We start from the raw sequence: 21,827 nt of genomic DNA, 5'->3' as shown, positions 1-21,827 counted from the left end.
GCTCCTGAGCATTGGTGTTCTTGCTGTGAAAATTTTTTTATTGGTTTCTATATAATCATTCAGACACATTCTCGTGTGTACATGAACTCTGTGTTTTATACAATCGTTATATTTTATATGATAAAGTACCATTATTCTCTGCCTGTTATCACCCCATCTTTTCAAGCCTCCATTGAATCACTCAGCTCCTGAGCCTTTCTCATCCTTAGTGCTGGGGTGTCCTGGGGAGGTGGGAGGCCAAGGGCTGCCCTTTCCCGGCCTTCTCTGGTTGCGAGAAGTCATGCTCGGTCGGGAGGAGCATCTGCAGTAAAGAGGACTCTGAATGAGATGGAGGGACCTCAGCGGGTTCAAACACCACAGTGACGGTGTGGTTTCATTGCTTCGTCCTTGGGCTCCTTCTGACTCAGAATGTGCTCGAAGGCAGCTCACAACAACAGCAGCGTCTCTGAGTCTTCTGTCTGCCCCTGTGGAGCATGGCAGAGGAGTTCAGTGTGAGTGTTGGCGGGCTGGGGTCGGGGCAGACTCTGGGGGAGGACAGAGGTCTGGAACAGGGTGCTCAGATCCTCCTTCATGGAGGACATCCGTTTCCATCCTCCGCCTTCTCTGACCACTTCGGTGTCTCAAAGCTCTGACAGCAGTGGTTCTGTCTTCATGCTCGAAGTGTTGTCTTTTTCTTTTGTAAAAATGTATTTTCTGTTGTGATTTGAGTAAAAGTTTTCAAAGCATGTTTTCTTTCAAGCATTCACACATTTTGTTCCGTAACATTAATTACAATACCCACAGTGTTGGAGTGTCCATTTATTCCTTATAGTCTTTTCCTTCACCCACATGAATAAGTATTTTTTGTGTGGTTTTCTCTTTTTTTATTTTATACTTATTTATTTGCAAAGTTCAAATATGTTGTTTTTCACACAAGATCCTTCCTATTTCCTTCACCCCCACCCCACCTATCAAATTGTGCAACACTATGAATAAGTATTTTATGATCTAGCAGTAAATTTTCCAGTCCCCATTCCCCTCCCTGGAATCCGTACTGGAATGATTCCCTCTGTGCACAGACCTTTCTTTAACTTTCTAAGAAAAAGTGCTCTCTTACCCCACCCAAACTCCCTACCCTCAGCCTGCTGCTGATGCCCAGGTGCCCGCTGGCAGCCCAAAGCTGTGAGCCTCCAAGGCTGGCTACCTGTTCCTGGAGCTGAGAGCCTGCTTGGTATGTGGCAGGCGACACACATCCCTGTGTCTCTGCCCAGCTGCCCGAGCAGCGTGCTTGGTGCTGATTATCGGCAGGTCCTATAAAATCAAACTTACAAATGAATGATGCTGCTGCAGGCGGCCTTTTCCTTCTTGCTGGTTTCTCTCCACTATCAACCCAAGCGGGCTTCTGAATACTCCTGGAATTCACCTCAGAGCTTCCTACCTCAGTTTCTGAATGCTCCCAATTTCACTCTGGGGCCTCTTACTTTGCCTGTCTCCTAGCTCCTGAATCTGGAGCTCGAAGCCACCAGCGGGGACTTTGAGTGCTCCCCTCTGGCTGTGCAGGCAGCACCGTCATCAATACCCATTTTAATAATGGCTACCATTTATTGAGTGCTTGCTGTGTGCCAGGGGCACAGCACTAAGCGCTTTATGTATGTAATCTACTTCCATCCCCAGGATAACCGTGAAATAAGTCCTGCTGTTATTACTCTTTTGCATGTGATTCAACTGAGGCATGGAGAGGTCACGTGCCTAGAAAGAAGCACAGACAGCTTTCAAAGGACGGTTGGAGCCTTTTCCCATCAGCCGTGTTCTACCAGTCACTGATTGGCACTGCCAGTGAGAAAGAGTCTTCACCTACGTCTTGAAGGTCACTAGGAAGGACACAGGGGGACAGGGAACGAGAGGCCCTTATGTGGGGACTGATCATGCCAGGGCTTAGCCTAGCCTCCCACAGACCCAGTCCCCACCCTGAGGTGAGCACAACACATCACAGCAGCTAACAGCACCGACTTTGGAGCCTGCAGATCTGGGTTCCAGTCCCATCCTCTCCACTTAATAGCTGTGTGGCCCTGGGCAAATTACTTATTCTCTCTGAGCCTCATTTCCCTCAAAAATCAAATGAGGATAATGACAGTTCCTGTCTTTTAGAGAGAGTTGACTGAGATGATGTGAGTGGCTCTCGTAGAGAAAGAGTTCAGTTCTTAAGGGTATAAACCTAGGTTTGGAATTGATTGAACATTCAGTCAGGATGCATTACTAATAATTGGTGACTGGAAGGCAAAATTCGAACACAGAAAGACTGGTAGTTGGAAATGAGTTGGTGAAAGAAAAGAGACTGGAGATCAAATGACAATATTTTGTACAACCGATTATTTATTCATTACAAATACCATTTTTAAAATATACAGAGCACTTATACACATGGACCTCACCTGATGGACTGACTGCACAGAGCCAGATTGACTACACCACTGGAAAGAGCTGATGGAAAAGCTCAATATCATCAGTCAAAACAAGGTCAGGAGCCGACTGTGGAGCACATCATCAGTTACTCATGTTCAAGTTCAAATAGAAGCTGAGGAAAATGAAAAAAGTCCATGAGAACCAAAATATGACCTGAATCTATCCCATCTGAATTTAAAGCCAAGTTGAGAATAGATTGAATGCCTTGAATACTGATAACCAGAGACCAGGTGAATTGTGGGATAACATCAAGAACATCATCCATAAAAAAAAAAAAGAACATCATCCATAAAAAAAAAAGAACATCATCTATAAAGAACACAAAAGGTATTTGTAAAGACAGGAAAAGAAGGAAAATCCAAAATCAATGTCAAGAGAGTCTGAGAAACATGCAGTGGAACATAGAGAGGCTACAATAAAGAGACAAAATGGGGAAGTAAGAGAAATTAGTAAAAAATGCCAAAGGACAGCTCAAGAAGACAAAGAACAGTATTATTACAAAAGACGCAAAGAGCTGAAATTAGAAAGCCAAGAGGGAGGAACATGGTTGACATTCTTCAACCTGAAATAATAGAGAAACAAATTTAGACCTTGAGTGGCAATACTGAAGAATTCTATGGGCAAAATTTTGAATAATGCCAGAGACATCATAAGAAGATGGGAGAAAAATACACTGAGTCACTGTACCAGAAAGAATTGATGGACACAGAACCATTTCAGAAAGTAGCATATGATCAAGAACTAATGGTAATAAAGGAAGGAGCTCAAGCTGCACTGAAGTCATTAGTGAAATATATGACTCGAGGAACTGATGGAATGCCAATTGAGATGTTTCTGCAATAGCCCTGGGTGTGCTCACTAGCTTTTGCTAAAAAATTTAGAATACAGCTACTTGGCATCTGACTGGAAGAAATCCATCATATTTGTTCTTATTACCAAAAAAAGATGCTCTAACCACATCCATAAATTATCAAACAATATTAATGATGTTGTATATAAACAAAATATTAAAGATTGAAAATATGAAGATCATTAAAAAATCTCTGGAACAAGTATATTGACAGGGAACCACCAGAAATACAAGCTTGACTCAGAAGAGACCAGGCATGAGAGATATCATTGTTGATGTGAGATGGATCTTGGCTGATAGCAGATCCTAAGAGATGTCTACTCTTGCTTTATTGATTATGCAAAGGCCTTTGACTGAGTAGATCATAACAAATTATAGCTAGCATTGAGAAGAATGGAAATCCCAGAACACTTAATTGTTCTCATGTGAAACCTGTACCTAGACTAGCAGTTGTCAGAACAGAACAAGAGAACACAGCATTATTTAAAATCAAGAAAGATGTGTGGCATGACTGGGTCCTTTCTCCATCCGTGTGTGTGTGTATGCTGAGAAAATAATATTAGAAGCTGGGCTATATAAGGAAGAATGTGGCATCAGGATTGGAAGCTCATCCATAATCCATGTTATGTAGATTATACAATCTTGCTGGCAGGAAGTGAAGAAGACTTGAAGCACTTACTGCAGAAGATCAAAGACTGCAACCTTCAATTTGCATTGCATCCTAACAATAAGAAAACAAAACTACACTGCTTGACCAATAAGCACCATCATGCTCAATGGAAAGAAGATCAAAGTTGTCAACAATTTCATTTTTCTTGAATCCACAGTTGATATTTATGATAGTTGTTGTTTGGCTTCGAGTCAAGCATAAACCATAGCAACTGTATAAACAAAAGGCTTGAAGCCCCTCTACAACTATCATCATTTATCAAAGTTTGTGATAGTAGCAGTCAAGAACTCAAAAGGAGTGTTGCATTGGGAAGATCTGTTGTCAAAAACCTCTCCAGAGTTCTACAAAACAATGTCAGTTTAAAGACTAAGGTGTACCTTCTCCAAGCCATAGATTTTCAGATGCTTCTTATGTATCTGAAAGTTGGACAATGTATAAAGATGAGAAGAGAAAAAACAATGTTTTTGAATTGTTTTGGAGGAGGGAACTGAAACATATGGAGCAAAAAAGTACATAGAGAAGAGTGCATGGCCTGCCAAAAGAACACAGAAGTCCGTTTTGGAGGAAGTCCAACCAGGGTGCTCCTCGGAGACAAGCACAGGGAAACATCTCAAATACTTTGGACATGTTGTCAGGAGGGAGTCAGTCCTGGGAAAACTCATCATGCTGAGAAAGATGCAGAGTCAGAGAAAGTGAGAAAGACTCTTAACAAGATACGTTGCTACAATGACTGTAACAGTGGACTCAAGCTTAACAGAGGGAGGATGGTGCAGGAGAGAGCAGAGTTCGGATCTGTTGTTTTTAGGATTAGTGTAAATTTTGGTTGACTCAATGACACCAGAATCCTAGTGGTATAAGATAGTGTCTCATTTTGTGTGTTTAATTGTATATTTCCCTTAGGTATTCTAACAAATTGTATGCACATCAGCCATTGGCGCTGCTTACATTTCCCACACGTGTTAGCTTTCTCAGTGTTTCTGTGTTGGTTTTTCGGTTTCCATTAAATCTAATGTCCTTGCTCTCTTTTACCTTTTCATCTTTGCTTTCGTAAATATAGACTATTTGGTCTCGTATAGATAGTTATTTAAAGGATGACAGTACTTAACTGTGATATAGTTTATTTTATGAGCCAGTCTATTATTTGGCTGAAAAATAACCCCAGGGAGTGGCTTCATTTCTAGATGTGATGGTCATTGTCTCAGGAGATCTCTATACACTACTGGGTCAGTAGGTCTAACTATTTTTTTTTTAATGAATTTAAGATATGTCCTCTGTTTTTCTCCTATTCCATTCAGGACATATATTGTGTCCCTGGTCACAGTAGTTGTTAGTGGTAACGGGGGACCATTTAGTTTTCTGGTCTCAAGATAAATGAAGTTGTGGTTTATCTTGGGCATTAGTTCTGTAGACTAGTTTCTCCTTTGAGTGAGTACAGACTAAGAATCAGATGACTGCCAGCAATGTTTTACAACTTCAGATGCTACTCATCAAACCCGGGTATAGAATAGTATCTTTATGAATGATATTATACTGATTGACTGAGTTATCTCCCAAGACTGTGAGCCTAAGCCTTCAAACTCAGTAATCAATCCTGTGAGATGTTAGCTAAGAAGTACAAATCACTGTGCCTCTATGTTCTTTTATTATGAGTTTGAATATATATACATGCTGTTGAGTACCATGGAGTTGGAACCAACCCATAGCTAATCCCCTGGCAGGTTTTCAGAGGCAATTAATTGCATGGGAGGAGATTGCCCATATTTCTCATGTGGAGCAGCTAGTAGATTTGACCCATGTGCCTTTGGGATTGCAGTGCAGCTCTTTACCACTAGGCCACCAAAGCTCCATTTAAATATATACATGTTGTTGTTGTTGATTGCCTTCCAGTCGAACACGACTCATAGCAGCCCTGTGAACAAAAGGCCTGAATCCCCTCTACAGCTATCGACATTTATCAAAGTTCATAGCGTTTCCGGAGGCATGTTATTTAGGAAGTGGATGCCACTCCTGCATAGTACAGTATATATTTGAATACACATATGCGTGAGTGCGTGCACACGTGAACACACACAGACACAGACACGTTGTTAGTTGCCATCAAGTCAACTGAAACTCATAGCTGCCCTCTCAACAGATTGAAACCTTGTCCTATCCTGCACCATCCTCATAATCTCTTAACACACTCAAACCCTTAGTTACAGTCATTGTGTCAGTCTGTCTTGTTAAGAGTCATCCTTTCTTTTACTGACCCTTTAATTTTCCTAGAATGATGACTTCTTTCCAAAGACTAGTCCCTCCTTATCAACAACATTCGCAAGGTGTATGAGACAGTTCCACCTCCTTGTCTCCACAGGGCACATGGTTACACTTCCTTCATGGCATGCTGGCTTGTTTGTCCATGGGTTCATCCATGGACATGGGATGTCCAGTCTCCTTCTCCAACACCACAATTCAAAGGCATTGATTCTTCCTCAGTCTTCTTTACTCACTGCCCAATTTTCACATAATACAAAGCAACTGAAAATACCATGACTTGTGTCAGGCATACTTTCATTTTTAAACTGACACTTTTACTGTTTTCTGCTTTAAAGAAGTTCCTGGCCGCAGATTGTCCCTGTTGCAGAATTATGTACGCTGTAACACTTACAAAGTGGTCTCTTAAGTTTGGTATTATCTTACTATTCAGACTTTATCCTTTCTTGGTGTTGCCTTTCCTGTTACCAAAAAGAACAGTGTCTGTTACCTAGAAAGTGATCCCTTCTCCCTGTTATCCTGTTCCTAATAACCGTCAGAGAATTTTGTTTTATACATGCATAACTACTTTTATATTTTTATAAAGATGTTGTTTGTCCTTAAGTGCCATCGGGTTAAGCACGACTCACAGGGACCCCATGAACAAAAGACCTGAATCCTATTTTATAACTATTATCATTTTTTTAAGTTCATAGAGTTTCCAGAGACATGCTGTTTAAGAAATGGATACCACTCCTGCTTCAAAATCTGTCTTAATCTGGGATCTTGACCAAACACTGTCCACTGTCGGTGACCATTATGGCATTGGACACCCTAGTGGCACGACATTCAGTATCACAGCAACCCCAAGTTACCTCAGTAGAGAAAATGGACAGACCAGACCATGTAATATTTGCCCTATTGTCAATTATTTGCTTCCCTTTGTTCAGTGTCTTCTAGATTTGTCTATGTTTCCAGGACCTATTATTATTCTTTATAGCTGTATAGTATTCCGTTGTATGTCTGTACCATAATGTATCTATTCATTGATGGATGTGTGCTTAGGTTGTCTCCATTTTTTAGTGATTGTGAATAATCTGCAATGGTTGCATGAGTGTGTTTGTGGCATTTCTGTTAGAGCTCTGGGGCTGTGTACCTAGCAGTGGGGTTGATGGCTCTCATAAGGCATTTACATTTCTAGATTTTTGAGGAAGTGTCATACCATTTTCCATTGTAGTTGTACTGATTGTGGCTTGTTAAGTGAAATGCTTTGCAGCCATATTTCTTGTAGGAAGTCTTTAAAACCCTGGTGTGTTTTACATCCACAGCACATCTCAGTGTGCACCAGCACATTTCAAGTGTACCCAAGCCACACATTGCTTGGTGACTGTTGTATTTACTGTATAGCACAGATAAGCTCATCTGGTGATTTGACAGCTGCCTACCTGCTGGATATTTTTTGTTTTCCTCTAAGTAGGACAAGGTACGTAGTTCATATCCACCAGCTGCTCTGTGGGGAAAAGATGAGCAGTCTACTCTCATGCCGTTAACTGCCTCTGAAAAGCCACTGGATGGTCAGCTATGGGTTGGCTCCAAATTGACGGTACAAAACAGAAACAAGTAGGATGGTGACCTTTTAGGGTTCTGGGAAGTTGGTGGTACGGTGGTACTGGACTCAGTGCCCCTGAAACACCTTATGGAATCATGACGATGTCCTGGGATTGCATGGCTGACACTCTCCATCTTCTGACTTCCAGGCCAGGTGAACCGGCTGCCCTTCTTCACCAACCACTTCTTTGACACCTACCTGCTGATCAGCGAGGACACGCCTGTGGGTGAGTTGACACCAAGGCTGCTGGTTATGGGGTCAGATTGAGTGAACTCCCCTCCCAACAGGAAGCTGGACCTTAGAAGCTGAGACTGTGCTGGAGTATCGCTCTTGAAATCCCTGCCAGGTGTTCATCCAGCCTCTGCTTGAGTGCCTCTAGGCACAGGGTACTCAGTACTTCCTGTGGAAGCCCATCCCTTTAGAGGGGAGTTCTGCATGTCAAGAAGTTGATCAAATTGAGCGCAGATTGTGCTTCCCCATGAAACCCGTGCGGATATTTGAAGATGGCAGTTGTTGCTGTGCTTCTTTTGAGTCCTTTTGTGCTTTTCTGTGATTACTAAGTTGTCTGCCTTGAACGGATTCGGTTTAACCACTAGCAAAAGAACGATCTGTTTAAGAGACGATGACAAGCAGCCTGATCTCCCTACCCCTGTATCGCCCAGCTCTGTCCTCCTCAGCCTCTCCTGTGACCTGTCCCCTCTGCCTACATTGAGGGATGTGTGCTGCGTAGCCCCATGGCCCTACCCAGGAGATTATCAGAAAATGGTGTTTTAATTGAGCAAACCCATCTTGCTGATGGGAGGGAGAAGCACACAAATAATGGCACCCCCAAAAGCCTCCCCCCTCAGCCAGTCCTCAGTCCTCCATCTTCCAGTGCTCACTGAAGTCCTTTCAGGTAGACTCCTGGGTACTTCATGACTCGGTCTGCAGGCACCTCCTCTCTGAGTATAATGGCAGTATCTGTGTGCCATAACCACTGTACGACAGGGCATCAGCATGGTACATCATTTTCTTTTTAAACTTATATTGTTTGCATACAGAATTTGTATGCATTGTGCTTCCTTCATGTACACTGTGTTTCCCACATTCCTTCATCCATATGGTGTTAGCATGGTGCATCTTTGTGGAGCACCGCTTGAACTTGAGAATGGGAGGATGACTTAGAGATGGGTTAGAGTCCTATGATATATAACTAACTGTTGTCATTGCCGTTGAGCTGGGCCTGAATCATGACAGGCCCCTGCACAAGGGGATCGACCTTTCTTGATTCATTGGCATTTTAAGTGCAATGTTTAGCATGCTCTTTGATACAAAACCAAATGTGGATATAGATGCATCTCCTCAGAGGCAGGGGCCCCCTAAGCTCTCTTGCTTTCCTGGGGACAGTGCAAACAGCACAAGGAGAGGTCTCTCCTTTCACTCTTGATAGTGGATGGTTTTGTGCAGATGAGTCCTTGTATGTTCTGCAGCCCGTGAGGCTTGTCCATGTGACACAGTAGAGCTTTATTTCTAGGGACTGTATTGAGGGTGTAGCTCGGTGGAAAGTGGCAGTCCTTTGATGCACATGGTTAAGACTGGATTTCATGACCAGGAGCTAGGATAGCTGGGTGTGTGAGAAGCAATCCAGGAAGAAGGCACCTTCTTCTGAAATGTCTTTCCAAGTGTAGGAATGTGTGAAACACAGAAACACAATGTACATGAATGATACATGATGTATACGAATCTTCTCTGCAAATCAATATAAAAATAAAAATGAAGGGGAGAGACTTAGCGTACACTTCTCGGGGAGGAAAGGGTCCTTACAAGCCCTTAAGAAGCCTACAGTGCTGTCTCCTCAGTCAGCACTGGACTGAGAGATGTTTGGGGGCTCCTGAATTTACAGCTGGGCTGGACTCTTTCAATGGGGTTCATCTCTGCGCTGTCTTCCTTCCGCCCCGTCTCTGAACATGGCACGGGGCTGGCATGGACCCTGCACAGGGTCAACGCCCAGCACCTGGATGCAGGTAATTGAAAGAGCTGTGATTAGCACTTGTCACCATCAGGGTCTGCTTCTGGCGCCCTCATCACTACATCAGATGCCTGTGATGTGCCCCCTGCCAGGCCTGGGTATGGGCCCCACTGAGTAGTTAGATAAACAAGTCATTGTCCTACTAGTAGGGACTGAGCTAGGTTTCTGCAGAAGTTCTAATGGGGACTGAAGGCAGAAGGTCCTCTCTTGGTGGAGATGGGGCTGAGTTGGGGCAGCCGGAAAGGCTGTGGGGTGGTGACACCAGAGCCAAGTCCCAGCAGTCCTTTCTGTGGCTTCACACACCATTCTATGCTCATTTGTCTTAGTATCTTAGTGCTCCTGTACCAAAAATACTACAGTTGGGTGGTTTATTTTTCTCACTTTTTAGGAGACTGTTGTTATGTACTGTCGAGTTGGAACCGACCCATGGCTGACTGTCCAGTGTGTTTTCAGAGGCAGTAAATTGCATGTGAGGAGATTGCCCGTCTTTTTTCCATGGAGCAGCTGGATTCGAACCATGTGCCTTCATGTTGGCAGTGCACTTCCTTACCCCTAGGCCACTAGAGTTTGGTTTCTGGACACTGGCTCGGAGGAACACTGTCCGTTGGTTCTAGGGAGGAACTGCTCCTCGGTTGGCTTCTGTAGCTCCGACATTCGGTGGATCCTCACACAGCATGTGTCTTTCCTTTTCAGTGCGTCCTTGGCTCCAGTCTGCTCTTCTTATAAGTTAGAAATGGTTGGAAATAGGACACATCCTACATTGATATAATCCAACTAACACGACAGCAACAACAACAATAAAATCTTATTCTCAGATGGGATCACTTCAAATAGAGGGGTCAGAATTACAACACGTAGTTTTTTAGAGAGATACAACTCAATCCTTAATACCACTTTAACTCTGTTCTCCCATTGAAGTCTTTGGGGTATGTATTTGAGGAGCCGTGGCTGTAATGAGGTAATTGTGTAACCAGTTGCTGATGGACCTGGGCTGCTGACTGAGGAGACGAAAGCCCCTTGTGGGTCGGCAGCCCTGGCACTGTCAAGACCCTTCCTTGCTCCCTTCACCCGGGACAGAGGTTGCCAGGGGCTGTTGTGCAGAGGGTGACAGAGAGAGAAGGTGTGGTGGGTTGGATTGGGTGTTGCTTGGCCAGTGATGTGGTGACAGGCACTGACCCTTACATGCCTCCATCAGACACCATTCCACACCTTTGGTGCCCACCTTGATCATCTTTTACAAACACGAGGCGTTATTGATTAGCCTCTGGGAGCAGCTCCCAGAATTCCAGCTCGTTAAGGCTGCACTTGGCAGTCACAGCGGGAGTGTCTCTCTGGTGTGATGGGAATCGATCCTTGGCTCCAGGGGGCTGTAGGAGTGAAAGAGAGTTTAGTGAGCAGAAAGACAGCTCTGTTCATCCCTTGCAGTGTGTGTATGGGGGTGCGTGGACCTGGCTGGCCCAGCCTCTTTCTTCCTTTCGTATCTGGATGAGACAGCAAAGACAGGCCTGAAAATCAAGAGCTCCATTTCTCTTCTTTGTTGCGTGACCTTGGGCACAGCGCTTCCCACTCTGGGCCTCCACCTCCACATTTCACCAATGAGAGGAGGTTGGAAAGTGAGCCCAGAGGGTTTTGATTGGGAAAGTCTAGCCCTTGGATGACACAGGCCTGGTGACCTCTGCCTAGTGCAGTTCCCCATGTGTGGTCCTGTCCCATGCATGGGAAAGCTCGGGGTCAGCCCTGACCAGCAGGCTTGGGTGTGGGATGTCCCGAGGCCTGGAATGCTGTCTGCCCTGAGGTGCAGGATGTCCTGGATATTTCACTTGAGGCTTTCCTATCACTAATCCTTTGCTCTCTGGATTTCAGCAGAATAGGCATGGTATATTCACCTCATAAGCTGAGTGTTCTGTCATTTATAGCCTTGGAAACCAAATGTCAATTTGCTGTGAGTTGGGATTAACTCTATGCAATGAGTTTGAGTTTTGAGGGCTTGGGGTGGCACAGGGCAGACATGCTCACAGGTGAGGTGGGCCCATTGCCTGGCCAGGGGCAGAGCCCAAGCCCGTGTGAGAGCGGTCAGCTCACCAGAGGAGGTCATGGGAGTGGCCTCCAGGGCCTTTGCTGCGATACTTCTGGTGGTGGAAAGCTCATGCATTGCAAGACAGCTCACTGCAGAAGTGACACAAAGGGACAGTTTCTGGCATAAAACCTTTCTGTAACATTAATATGAAACCTGCCTCACTGGAGCGCCTTCCTACCTACTGGGTCTAATTCTGACTGCGAGAGCCTGCATACCAATACTAATGCTGCTATTAATAATAACAGCATTATTCTATTTATATGATGTATCATATGCATTATTATTTTTACAATATTTATGGGGTACCCGAGGGCATGTACTAAGTGTTTTTGTGTATTAATTTACTTTAAGAATTTTGTATGTAAAGTAGAGGAATTTGGCTACAGGTTCTCTCCGAGTGTTGTTTCTATGACGACACTCTCCTGAGACCTTCATGCCCCCTAGGTCTTCTGAGCTTCTTCACTGTTTGAGCCTTTGCCTCCATCCCTGGCCGTGGGCCGGTGGCCGGTCTGGAGTGGATGGGCACAGCAGAGCCATCTGAAATCACCTGCAGAGGCTTTATGTTCTGTGGCTATCTCCTTAGCCATCACGGGCTAATTCTCCCTGCACAATGTTCTCTTTGAAGACCAATCTCCCAGCTGGAGAAGACAGAAGCAAAATGAAGTCATTAAGTAGCTGTGCGTTCCCTGGACGGTTGTGTTAACATCGCCGACTTCCTTAGGCCATTACCCCACCCCACCCTTCTGCGTCTTGTTCCAGTTGGGAACATCAGCCTTTGGCAGCTGAACCTGGCCTGGGTGGAGCAGAACAAGAACAGAACAGTGGTTCAGTCCCTGCTCGGATGGTTAACGTCGCCGGCCCTTGGTCCTGGCTATTAGCAGTGAGTGGACACAGGTGCCATTAGGATGAGGGACATTCCTGCAGCGTGCCGCCCTCCGCTCATCTCCTGAATCCACTCCAGACACTCATGTCCTGATGACCGTGACCTCCGTGCTAAAAGAACAAACAAATCTATCTTGGAGGAAGTGCAATCAAGGTGCTCCTTAAAGGCAAGGCTGGGGAAGCTTCACCTTGCTGCTTTTGCCATGTTGTCAGGAAGCACCAGGATTTGGAAAAAAGACATCCACTGTGCTTGGATGCTTGGAAGAGTTGAGTGCACTGGCAAGAGATTAGGACCCTTAGTGAAGTGACTCGACACAGTGACGGCAGCAATGGGCTTGAGTGTGGTGGATGTGAGGATGGTCCACGACAGGGCAGGGCTTCAGGCTGCTGCTCAGAGGATTACTGTGAGTCACCGTCAACTCGGGAGCACCTAACAACCACCACAATCCTGTTGCTGAATCCATACGTCATGGCCTTCTGGTGACTAATCTTCTCCTCTTTGAAGGAGTCTCCGCTGGGATCTCAGGACAAGCCCCTGTCCTGGTCCTTCTTGCCTCTCCTGCTGCCCCTTGCCAGCTTCCTTTGCTGGCTCCCTCATGTCTCCTAGTCATGAGAAGGCCCCATGGTGTCTCTTTCTTTCTTTATTTTATTGTTGAAAACATACACAGCAACCCCACAGTTTCTACATGAACAGTTCAGTGGCATTGATTATACTGCAGCTCCCTTCTTCCAGGTGCTCAGGCCAAAAGCTAGAAGGCAACCTTGACTTTTCCCTTCCTCCCTCTCCTCACCTCCAGCCTGTTAGAAATGCCAGCTCTCTCTTCAGAGTGTTTCCAGAATGCCCCCCTCTTTCCACCTCTTGGACTCAACCATGGTTTAAGTCTAAATCTTTCCAGAAGCTTCTAATGATGTTTCCCACATCTGCCCTTGCTCTTGCTCCAATCTTTTCCATCCTTGCAGCCACAGCAATCCCTTCCAGCCCAAGACAGAGTGTGTTCATGAGGTTGGTTCAACTTTGTCTCCTTCACTTGGGGGAGAAAAAAAAAAGCTGGTGTTCTTCAGTGGCACAAACACAAAATAAAAACCCTCGCTGTTGTCAAGTCAGAGACAACTCCTAGCTGTCTTACCCTTGGGATTCAGAGGCTGTAAATTACATGACAGGAAGCTGCCTATCTTTCTCCTGAGAAACTGCTGGTTGATTTGAACTGCCCAAGAGGCATGGCCTTTGGGCTGGCAGCATAGCTCCCTACGGGCCACTCCACCAGACCTCCCAGTGGCATAAGTTGTTGTTGTTAGTACCGACTAGTTGAGTATGACTCATAGCAACCCTACGGACAGCAGATCTGAGCCCTGTCTTATCCTGCACCATCTTTTATTATCTCTGCTGCACTTGATCCCATTGCTGCAGCCGCTGTGTCAGCCTATCTCCTTGAGGGTCGTCTCTCTTTCGCTGACCCTCCATCTTTCCAAGCACGATGTCCCTTTCTGAGGAGTAGCCTCTCCTAGCAACATGGACCAAGTATATGAGCTGAGTCTGCCCCTGCTTTCTCTCGGACCTCATCTGCTGTGCATCTCACCCTGCTCAGCCCTCTTCAGACACAGCGGTCTGCTTGTAGTTCTGGATGCGTAAAAGCCGTGTCCGACCTCATGCTGTTAGCAGGTCCTGTGGCCTCCGTGGATCGCTCTCATTGGGTGAGATGCCACCCCTGGAGTGTAGCTCCCCTGAGTCTCTCCGGGCAGGCAGGCGTCCGTAGTGCTGCTCTGCTCTGTCTTCTGCCTCGTTTATCCTCTCAATCAGTCCTGAGCATGGTGCTGTTGTTGCCTGGTGGCTTGTCTGGCTCCTTCATCGGGTTGTGACTGTTGCAGGTGGTGTGGGCTGTCCTTGTGTCCCCAGATCCGCCCCATACCTGACTTGAGCCTGTGCCTGAGGGAAGAGTGAGTGCCTGGTATGCAAAGCTGCATTGGGGAATCTTTCAAGGCAGGTGCTGGGGTCTCCTCATCCCTCTTTACATCTTTGGCCAGGTTTCCCCCTCTCAAGGGTATGTCAGAAAGGACGTTTGTCATGCTGGAGGTGACTGCCCAACGAGTGAGCCCGGGGGAGCATTTCACCCAGATGGCACAGACGCTGTGCGTGCGTGTGCCTCACGAATGACAAAGCCACACTGTGGCAGAGGTCGTGTTTTATCACCCCAGATGCTCACTGGGCTTGTGTGTGGCATATTTGCCGAGGATCTTTGGTGTATACAGAACGTGGCTGGTCCCAGGGAAGGCTATAGTCACGCACCATGAGGCCGGGTTTGGAGCTACCAGGTGGGCCAAGAAGCTCTGAGAGGGGTCCTGAGGGGCATCAAGTCCATCTGCTTTGGATGACCACCCTGCACCTCACACATAAGCTCCTGGGGGAGGGGCAGTGTCCTTCACAGCTGGCACCAAGTCATTCCCGATACACCGACTCTAAATACCTTAGAGAGAGCTGATGTCTCTCAGTGCCTATGGCATGTAGTGAAAATGCCGTATTACAGCATTCCAGGGTCCACTGTATCCCCAGTTTGTCTACACCACTTTGTACAAACACCACTACCCGGCCATCAGCGCCTGGCGCTGCCTCTCACCCCTGTGTCCATGCTGTGTCCCTTCCCTTTGCATCATGAAGAGTTTAGGAAAATCGTGGCTATGTTGTAAATCCTAATCTCTGTATGCTAATGAGGTGACAATAGGGTGGAGTGCACCTTACAAAAGTCCAGGACCCAAATTACATCCTCACACAGATATCCTTTCCCCAGGACTGCCCCCTGCTGACAATATGTCCAGAGTTTGTGAAATGAAGTCTCACCATCCCTGTCTCTGAGGAGCACCCTACCCTGGTTGCATCTCCTCCGATCAGACTTGTTTGTTCTTTTGACAGTCATGATGTGTTCTGTTCTCTTTGCTGAGTTCACAATTCAAAGGCATTAGTTATTCTTCGATCTTTCTTGCTTGGTTCTCAACTTTAACATGCGTAAAAAGCAATTGAAAATGCCATGACTTGTGCCAGCTGCATCTTAGTCTTTAAATTGACATCCTTGATCTTTAGCACTTTAAAAAGGTTCTTAACAGTGATTTGCCCAATGTAATTATTGCTAAGGTCAGATGGGTCTTGGCTGAAAGCAGAAAGTACCAGAATAGTGTCTATTTGTGTTTTATTGACTATGCAAAGGCATTTGACTGTATGGATCATAACAAAATGGGAATCCCAGAACAGTTGATTGTGCTCATGTGAAACCTATACTTAGGCCAGGAAGCAGTTGAAGAATAGAACGAGGAAATATCACATGGTTCAAAATCAAGAAAGGAATGTGTCCTTTCTCCATGCTTTTTCAATCTGTATGCAGAACAGATCATTTGGGAGACTGGACTTTATGAGAAATATGGCTTCAGGATTCGAGGAAGAGTCTCCAACAATCTGTGTTATGTAGATGACACGGCCTTGCTCACTGAAACTGAGGAGGACTTGAACGCTTGCTGCCAAAAGTCAAGGACTGTGTTCTTCAACATAGATTGCATCTCAACATCAAGAAAACAAAGATTCTGGCCACTGGACAAATTGGCAGCATCGTGATAGATGGAGAAGAGATTGAGGTTGTTAACAATTTTATCTTGCTCCACAGTCAGCACCAGTAGTCAGGAAATCAAAAGACTAGTTAGTTGCTGTCTGGGAAAGTCTGCTGTCAGAGACCACTCCAGAGTGCTAAGGAGCAATGATGTCAGTTTAGAGACTAAGGTGTGCCTGATTTAGGCCATGGTTTCTCACTTACTTGCTGTGCATCAGAGAGCTAGACAATGACTAAGGATGACAGAAGAATTTATGCCTTTGAGATATGTGCAGGAGAAGAATATTGAACAAACCATGGACTTCCAAGAGAACAAACAGGTCTCTTCTGGAGAGAGGGAACCAGGTTACTCCTTGGGGGTCAAGAATTTTGAAACTCCATCTCACATACTTTGGGCATGTTGCCAAGAGGAACCAATCTTTGGAAAAGAACATCATACTTGGAAGATTGGAGGGAAAGAGCAATAGAGGAAGACCCTAGATAATATGCATTGACACAGTGACTGTAGCAATGGGGGCAGGTGTGACAGAGACAGTGAGATTGTCTCAAGATAGGGCAGAGTTCAGAGCTATTGTTTATAGGGTTACTGTGAGTTATGGTTGATTTTTTTGGCACATCACAACAACACCTCTTTTTATTTCCTGTTTGCTACTACCATGGATGTTGATTGTGGATTCAAGTAAAAGGAAATCATTATAGCTTCAGTCTTTTGTCTATCATGATCTTGCTTGATAGCCTAGTGGTGAGGATTTTTGTTTTCTTTTTCTTTTCTTTTTTTTTAAAAAATTTTTGTGTGCGTGTACCGTCAAATCAGATCTGACTGGTACAGGAGGAGATTGTCTCTCCTTCCCCAGCAGAGCATCTGGTGGATTCGAACCGTGCGCCTCTGGGATTGTAGTTGTAGCTCCTTGCCACTAGGCCACCAGAGCTCCCCAATTTTTGTTTTCTTGATGTTGTAATATAATCATATTGAAGACTGTAGTCCCTTCAATAAGTGCATCAAGTCTTCACTTTCTGTCAGCAAAGTTGTGTTACCTGTATTATGTAGGTTGTTAAAATGTCTTCATATAATCTTGCTGCCACATTCTTCTTCATATAGTCCAGCTTCTTCAACTGTTTGGTCAGCATGCATGTTGAATAGGTAGGGAGAAAGGATCCACCCTGACGTGCACTTTTCCTGATTTTAAACCATGCATGCAGTCTGTTAAAATGACTGCTTCTTGACATGTGTACGGATTTTGCATGAACACAGTTTCCATTCTTCTGTGATGATCCACTCAGTTGGATGCCTTTGCATGAGTCCCTGAGAAGGACAAAGGTCTAAGTGCTTAACTATTTTTAAACTAAAAGACTAGCAATTCAAATCCACCAAGAAGAAGGAAAGAAGGCCTTCCTTGGAGGAAGGCCTGGGGATCTAGCACCTTCTGAAAGGTGATAATATTACTGAGCATTTACTGAGTGCCAGCACTTGCCAAGGTATTACAAATTCATACCGGCAGTCAGGAGATTAGGAGACATATTGCACTGGGAAAGTCTGAAGTCAGGGACCTCTCCAAATTATTGAGGAGCAGTGATAGCAGTCTGAAGACTAAGGCATGCCTGATCCAGGCCATGGTTTTTCTATCACTTGCTTTGCATCTGAGAGCTGGACACTGAATCACGATTGCAGAAGAAGAGTGAAAGCCTTTGAGCTGTGGTGTTGGAGAGTGCTTACTATCCAATGGACTGCTGAATGGACAGTTGTGTATTGGAGAAGGTGCAGCCAGACTGCTCCTTGGAGGCAAAGCTTCACCTCACATACTTTGGGCATGTTGCTTGGAGAGGTTATTCCTTGGAGAGGAGTATTACGTGTAGAAGGGTGGAGGTTCGGTGAAAGAGAGGAAGACCCTCAACCAGAAGGATTGACACAGTAACTGTAGCAGTGTATGTCAGAGATGATGAGAACAGCGCAGGATAGGGCAGGATTCAGATCTGTGGTTCATAAGGTTGTCAAGCTTCGTATTCATAGTTGACAGCACCTAACAACAGCAGTCCCTGCCAGGGTCTCTGTTGAGCATTTTCAATGTAAGACTTCTTGTAGACCTCACAGTGCCTCGTAGAGAGAGGTACTATTAGCTCTATCACATGATAACACATGAACGAAGCCAAATCTTATCTCCTGTGCTGAGCACAGCGCCCTGAACAACAAATGTTTATTGCGTGAATAAGCAGATGGATGGATGAAGGGACGAATGAATGTGTGTTGAAAGCCCTGTTGATTCCCCTCTCCTTTGATCCCTCCCTCCACACATCATTGTGGTGAGTCCACATGGGACCAGCGTCTCCAGGCAGAACCCCAACACCCCAAAAGTATTTGAGGCACAGTTAAGGTGATAATGCCCATGCTAATCACCACCACGAGTAAATTAGTCTTGTCAGGAGCTATTAAGGCGAGAGCTGAGGATTCATTAGGATGGATCGGGCCCAGGCAGCGCCTGGCACTGCTGCCAGTCGGCGCTGATTAATTTCTCTGCAAATTCCATCAATGCCCAGCTGTTTCGTCTGGACCCAGGGAGAGCAATTTTCAGGTGGGCTGACCCCACGTCAGTGTCTCAGCAGATGGAGGAGCTGTGCGTCTGCAAGCTCGGGGGACAGCTTCCTGCCGGGCAGCCCCTGCAGAGCGGAGCTCAGAGTGGGAGCAGGGAGGGTGGGCGTGAATGGCAGGCTGTGTGGGCAAAACACCCAACGGCAGGACTGCCTGCTGGCCGGGCTCTGGAGCTGGTGTGAGGGAGTTTGAGAGAGCTCATGCCTCTCTGGGAAGAGTCTGGGTACCTCATATCTGGGAAGGGGCTTCCCCTCCTCCTCTGCTCACCAGGGCCCTTTGTCTCTTAAAAAGGAAGAGATCATCTCTCCGAGCAATGGAGGACCACTCTTTCTGAAGCAGTCATTTTGTTGGACTGACTCAGTGGACAGGCAGTTATGACACCCGAGAGCAGTCTCTCAGTCGCAAGAATCGGACACCGCAGCGACGTATGTGGGTGTCAGGGAGCCCAGTGAGCCTCCCATAGTTGGGCACATGCTATCTGCATAGTTAGGCCACATCTGTAGAACAAAGGCCGCCAACAGTAAGGGCTCTGGAACTGGACGGGCTGGGTGTGAATCTTCTCTCTGTCTAGCTCTGTGCTTCAGTTTTCTTATCTGTAAAAGGGAAATAATATTTTTTTAAATTTATGTTTATTTTTTTAAATCGAGATTTTAATGAAAGTTTACAGAGTACTTGGATTTCCATTCATTCATGGTTGTACATTTTCCTTCCTACTCCCCACTCCCAGTTTGCTTTTTTCTTTGAAAACAAATTCTTTCATTGTTGCATAGTTTCCACCCTGTCCTAGTCCACTTTGCTATGCCCCTCTTGTTCTGGACTGTTGTCATGCAAATAATACCTAATCATGTACTCCTTTTAAACAGATCTTGCCCTCATCTGTTTCAATGCAGTGCACATTATTTATCCCTTCTTTTTAAGTTCCCCCCAACCCCCATGTCAGTCCTGTTTTATAACAGTGTCATTATGCAGTATTTTTCCTTTTGTGACTCAGATATTTCACTCAGCATACTGTCCTCCAGGGCTACCCATTTTGTATAAGAATTTATGAGTTTCTTGGTTTTCAGTGCTGTATAGTATTCCATTGTGAATATACCACAGCCTCTCCATTCGTTTGTTGATGAGCACTTGAATTGATCCTCTCTCTTTGCTATTGTGAACAACACAGAGATAAACACTGGCATACATATATCTGTTTGGGTGGCAGTTCTGGTGTCTTTAGAGTATATTCCTAGTAGTTTAATTTCTGGGTCAAATGGTATTTCTATTTCTAACTTTTTGAGAAAGTGCCATACTGCCTTCCATAGTGGTTGCATCATTTTACACTGTCATCAACAATGAATAAGGGTTCCAGTTTCTCCACAACCTCGCCAGCATTTGTTGTTTGCTGCTCTGTTGAACTTTGTTATTATTACTGGGGTGAGATGATATCTCATAGTTGGGAAATAATATTACATTTACTTCTTTGGTCTTTTGTCACTATTTTATGAAGACATTGTGATAGGTGCTCAGAAATGGAAGCTACTTCTTTTTAAACTTCCAGAAACATAGTCTTCTGGAAGAGAACTTTCTCTGGTGTATCACCTTGGGCTTCTCAGCTGCCCACTGGAGAAATTGCCTCTCACTGCCCTGTTCATTGGAAAGTGCTGGCACCCTCGGAGTCGACTGCAGTTACAGGATGGAGGCCAGGAAATTGACCAGGTAATCTGGCCAGGCAGGCACTGCTGCCCCTCACACTCAGTGGCAGTGGCCACTTGGCTGAGCTTAGGACCTGGGCCTGTGTCTAGATGGCAAGGGAGCATGGATAGTGAGGACCCACTCTTCCCAGCTCCATCCAGGAGTTATTGTTGTTAGGTGCCATACGACTCACGCCAACTCTATGAACATCTGCCCTGAACTTGGTGCTATCCTGTGCCGTCCTCATCATCTCTGACACACTTGAGCCCATTGCTGCAGTCACTGTGTTAATCCATCTCGTCAAGGGTCTCCCTCTCTTTAATGACCCGCCACCTTTCCAAGCATAATGCCTCTCTCCAAGGAATAGCCTCTTCTAGCATCATGTCCAAGGTATGTGAGATGACGCTTTTTCATCCTTACCTCCAAGGAGCACCCTGGTTTCACTTTCTTCAACATATGTCTGTTTACTCTTTTGGCAGCCCATGGGCTAGTCAGTACTCTTCTCCAGCACCAGAACTCAAAGTTATCATATTCATTGTCCAGCTGTCAGATGCATAACAAGTGATGGAAAAGACCATGTCCTGAATCAGGCACACCTTGGTTTTCATGCTTACCTCCTTGCTCCTCAGTAATTTGGAGAGGTCCCTGGCAGACTTTCCCTACGCAGGGCATCTTCTGGTCTTCTGACTGCGGATACTAAGGATGCTGATTGTAGATACAAGTAAGATGAAGTGGTTGACAATTTCAAGCTTTTCTTCATCTATCATGATTATTGGTTGCTTATTGGTCTAGTGGTGAGGTTTTATCTTCTTAGTGTTGAGATGCAATCCATATTGAAGGCTGTCATCTTTGATCTGCAGCAGACATTTCAAGTCCTCCTCACTTTCAGCAAACAAGACTGTGCCATCTGCATAACACAGTTGATGAGTCTTCCTTCAATCCCGAGGCCACATTCTTCTTCATGGAGTCCAGCTTCTCAAACGATTTGCTCAGCATACAGATTGAGAAGGTATGGAGAAAGGGTACAAACTTGATGCATACCTTTCCTGATTTTAAACCATGAAGCATTCCCTTGCTGTGTTCGGACAACTGCCTCTTGGTCCAGGTCTAGGTTTCACATGAGCATAATTAAGTGTTCTGGGATTCCTATTCTTCGCAATGTTAACTATAGTTGTTATGATCCATGCAGTCAGATTCATTTTCAAAGTC

General features: G+C 45.4%; 1 protein-coding gene across 1 annotated transcript in view; it reads left to right on the top strand.

The window, feature by feature from the left end:
• The first annotated feature begins 7,775 nt into the window (after positions 1–7,775).
• CDH23 (cadherin-related 23) overlaps positions 7,776–21,827 on the top strand; it is a 523,436-nt gene continuing 509,384 nt past the window's right edge. The window contains exons 1-2 of the mRNA XM_006889037.1: positions 7,776–7,797; positions 7,952–8,029. Coding sequence (XP_006889099.1) covers positions 7,776–7,797; positions 7,952–8,029 — 100 coding nt within the window. The remainder of the gene's footprint in view (positions 7,798–7,951; positions 8,030–21,827) is intronic.

This window comes from Elephantulus edwardii, unplaced genomic scaffold (genome assembly GCF_000299155.1).
Source record: "Elephantulus edwardii isolate Elephantulus edwardi_28Jun2011 unplaced genomic scaffold, EleEdw1.0 scaffold00074, whole genome shotgun sequence".
Taxonomy (NCBI): Eukaryota; Metazoa; Chordata; class Mammalia; order Macroscelidea; family Macroscelididae; genus Elephantulus; species Elephantulus edwardii.
This window is presented reverse-complemented; position numbering and strand designations above follow the sequence as displayed.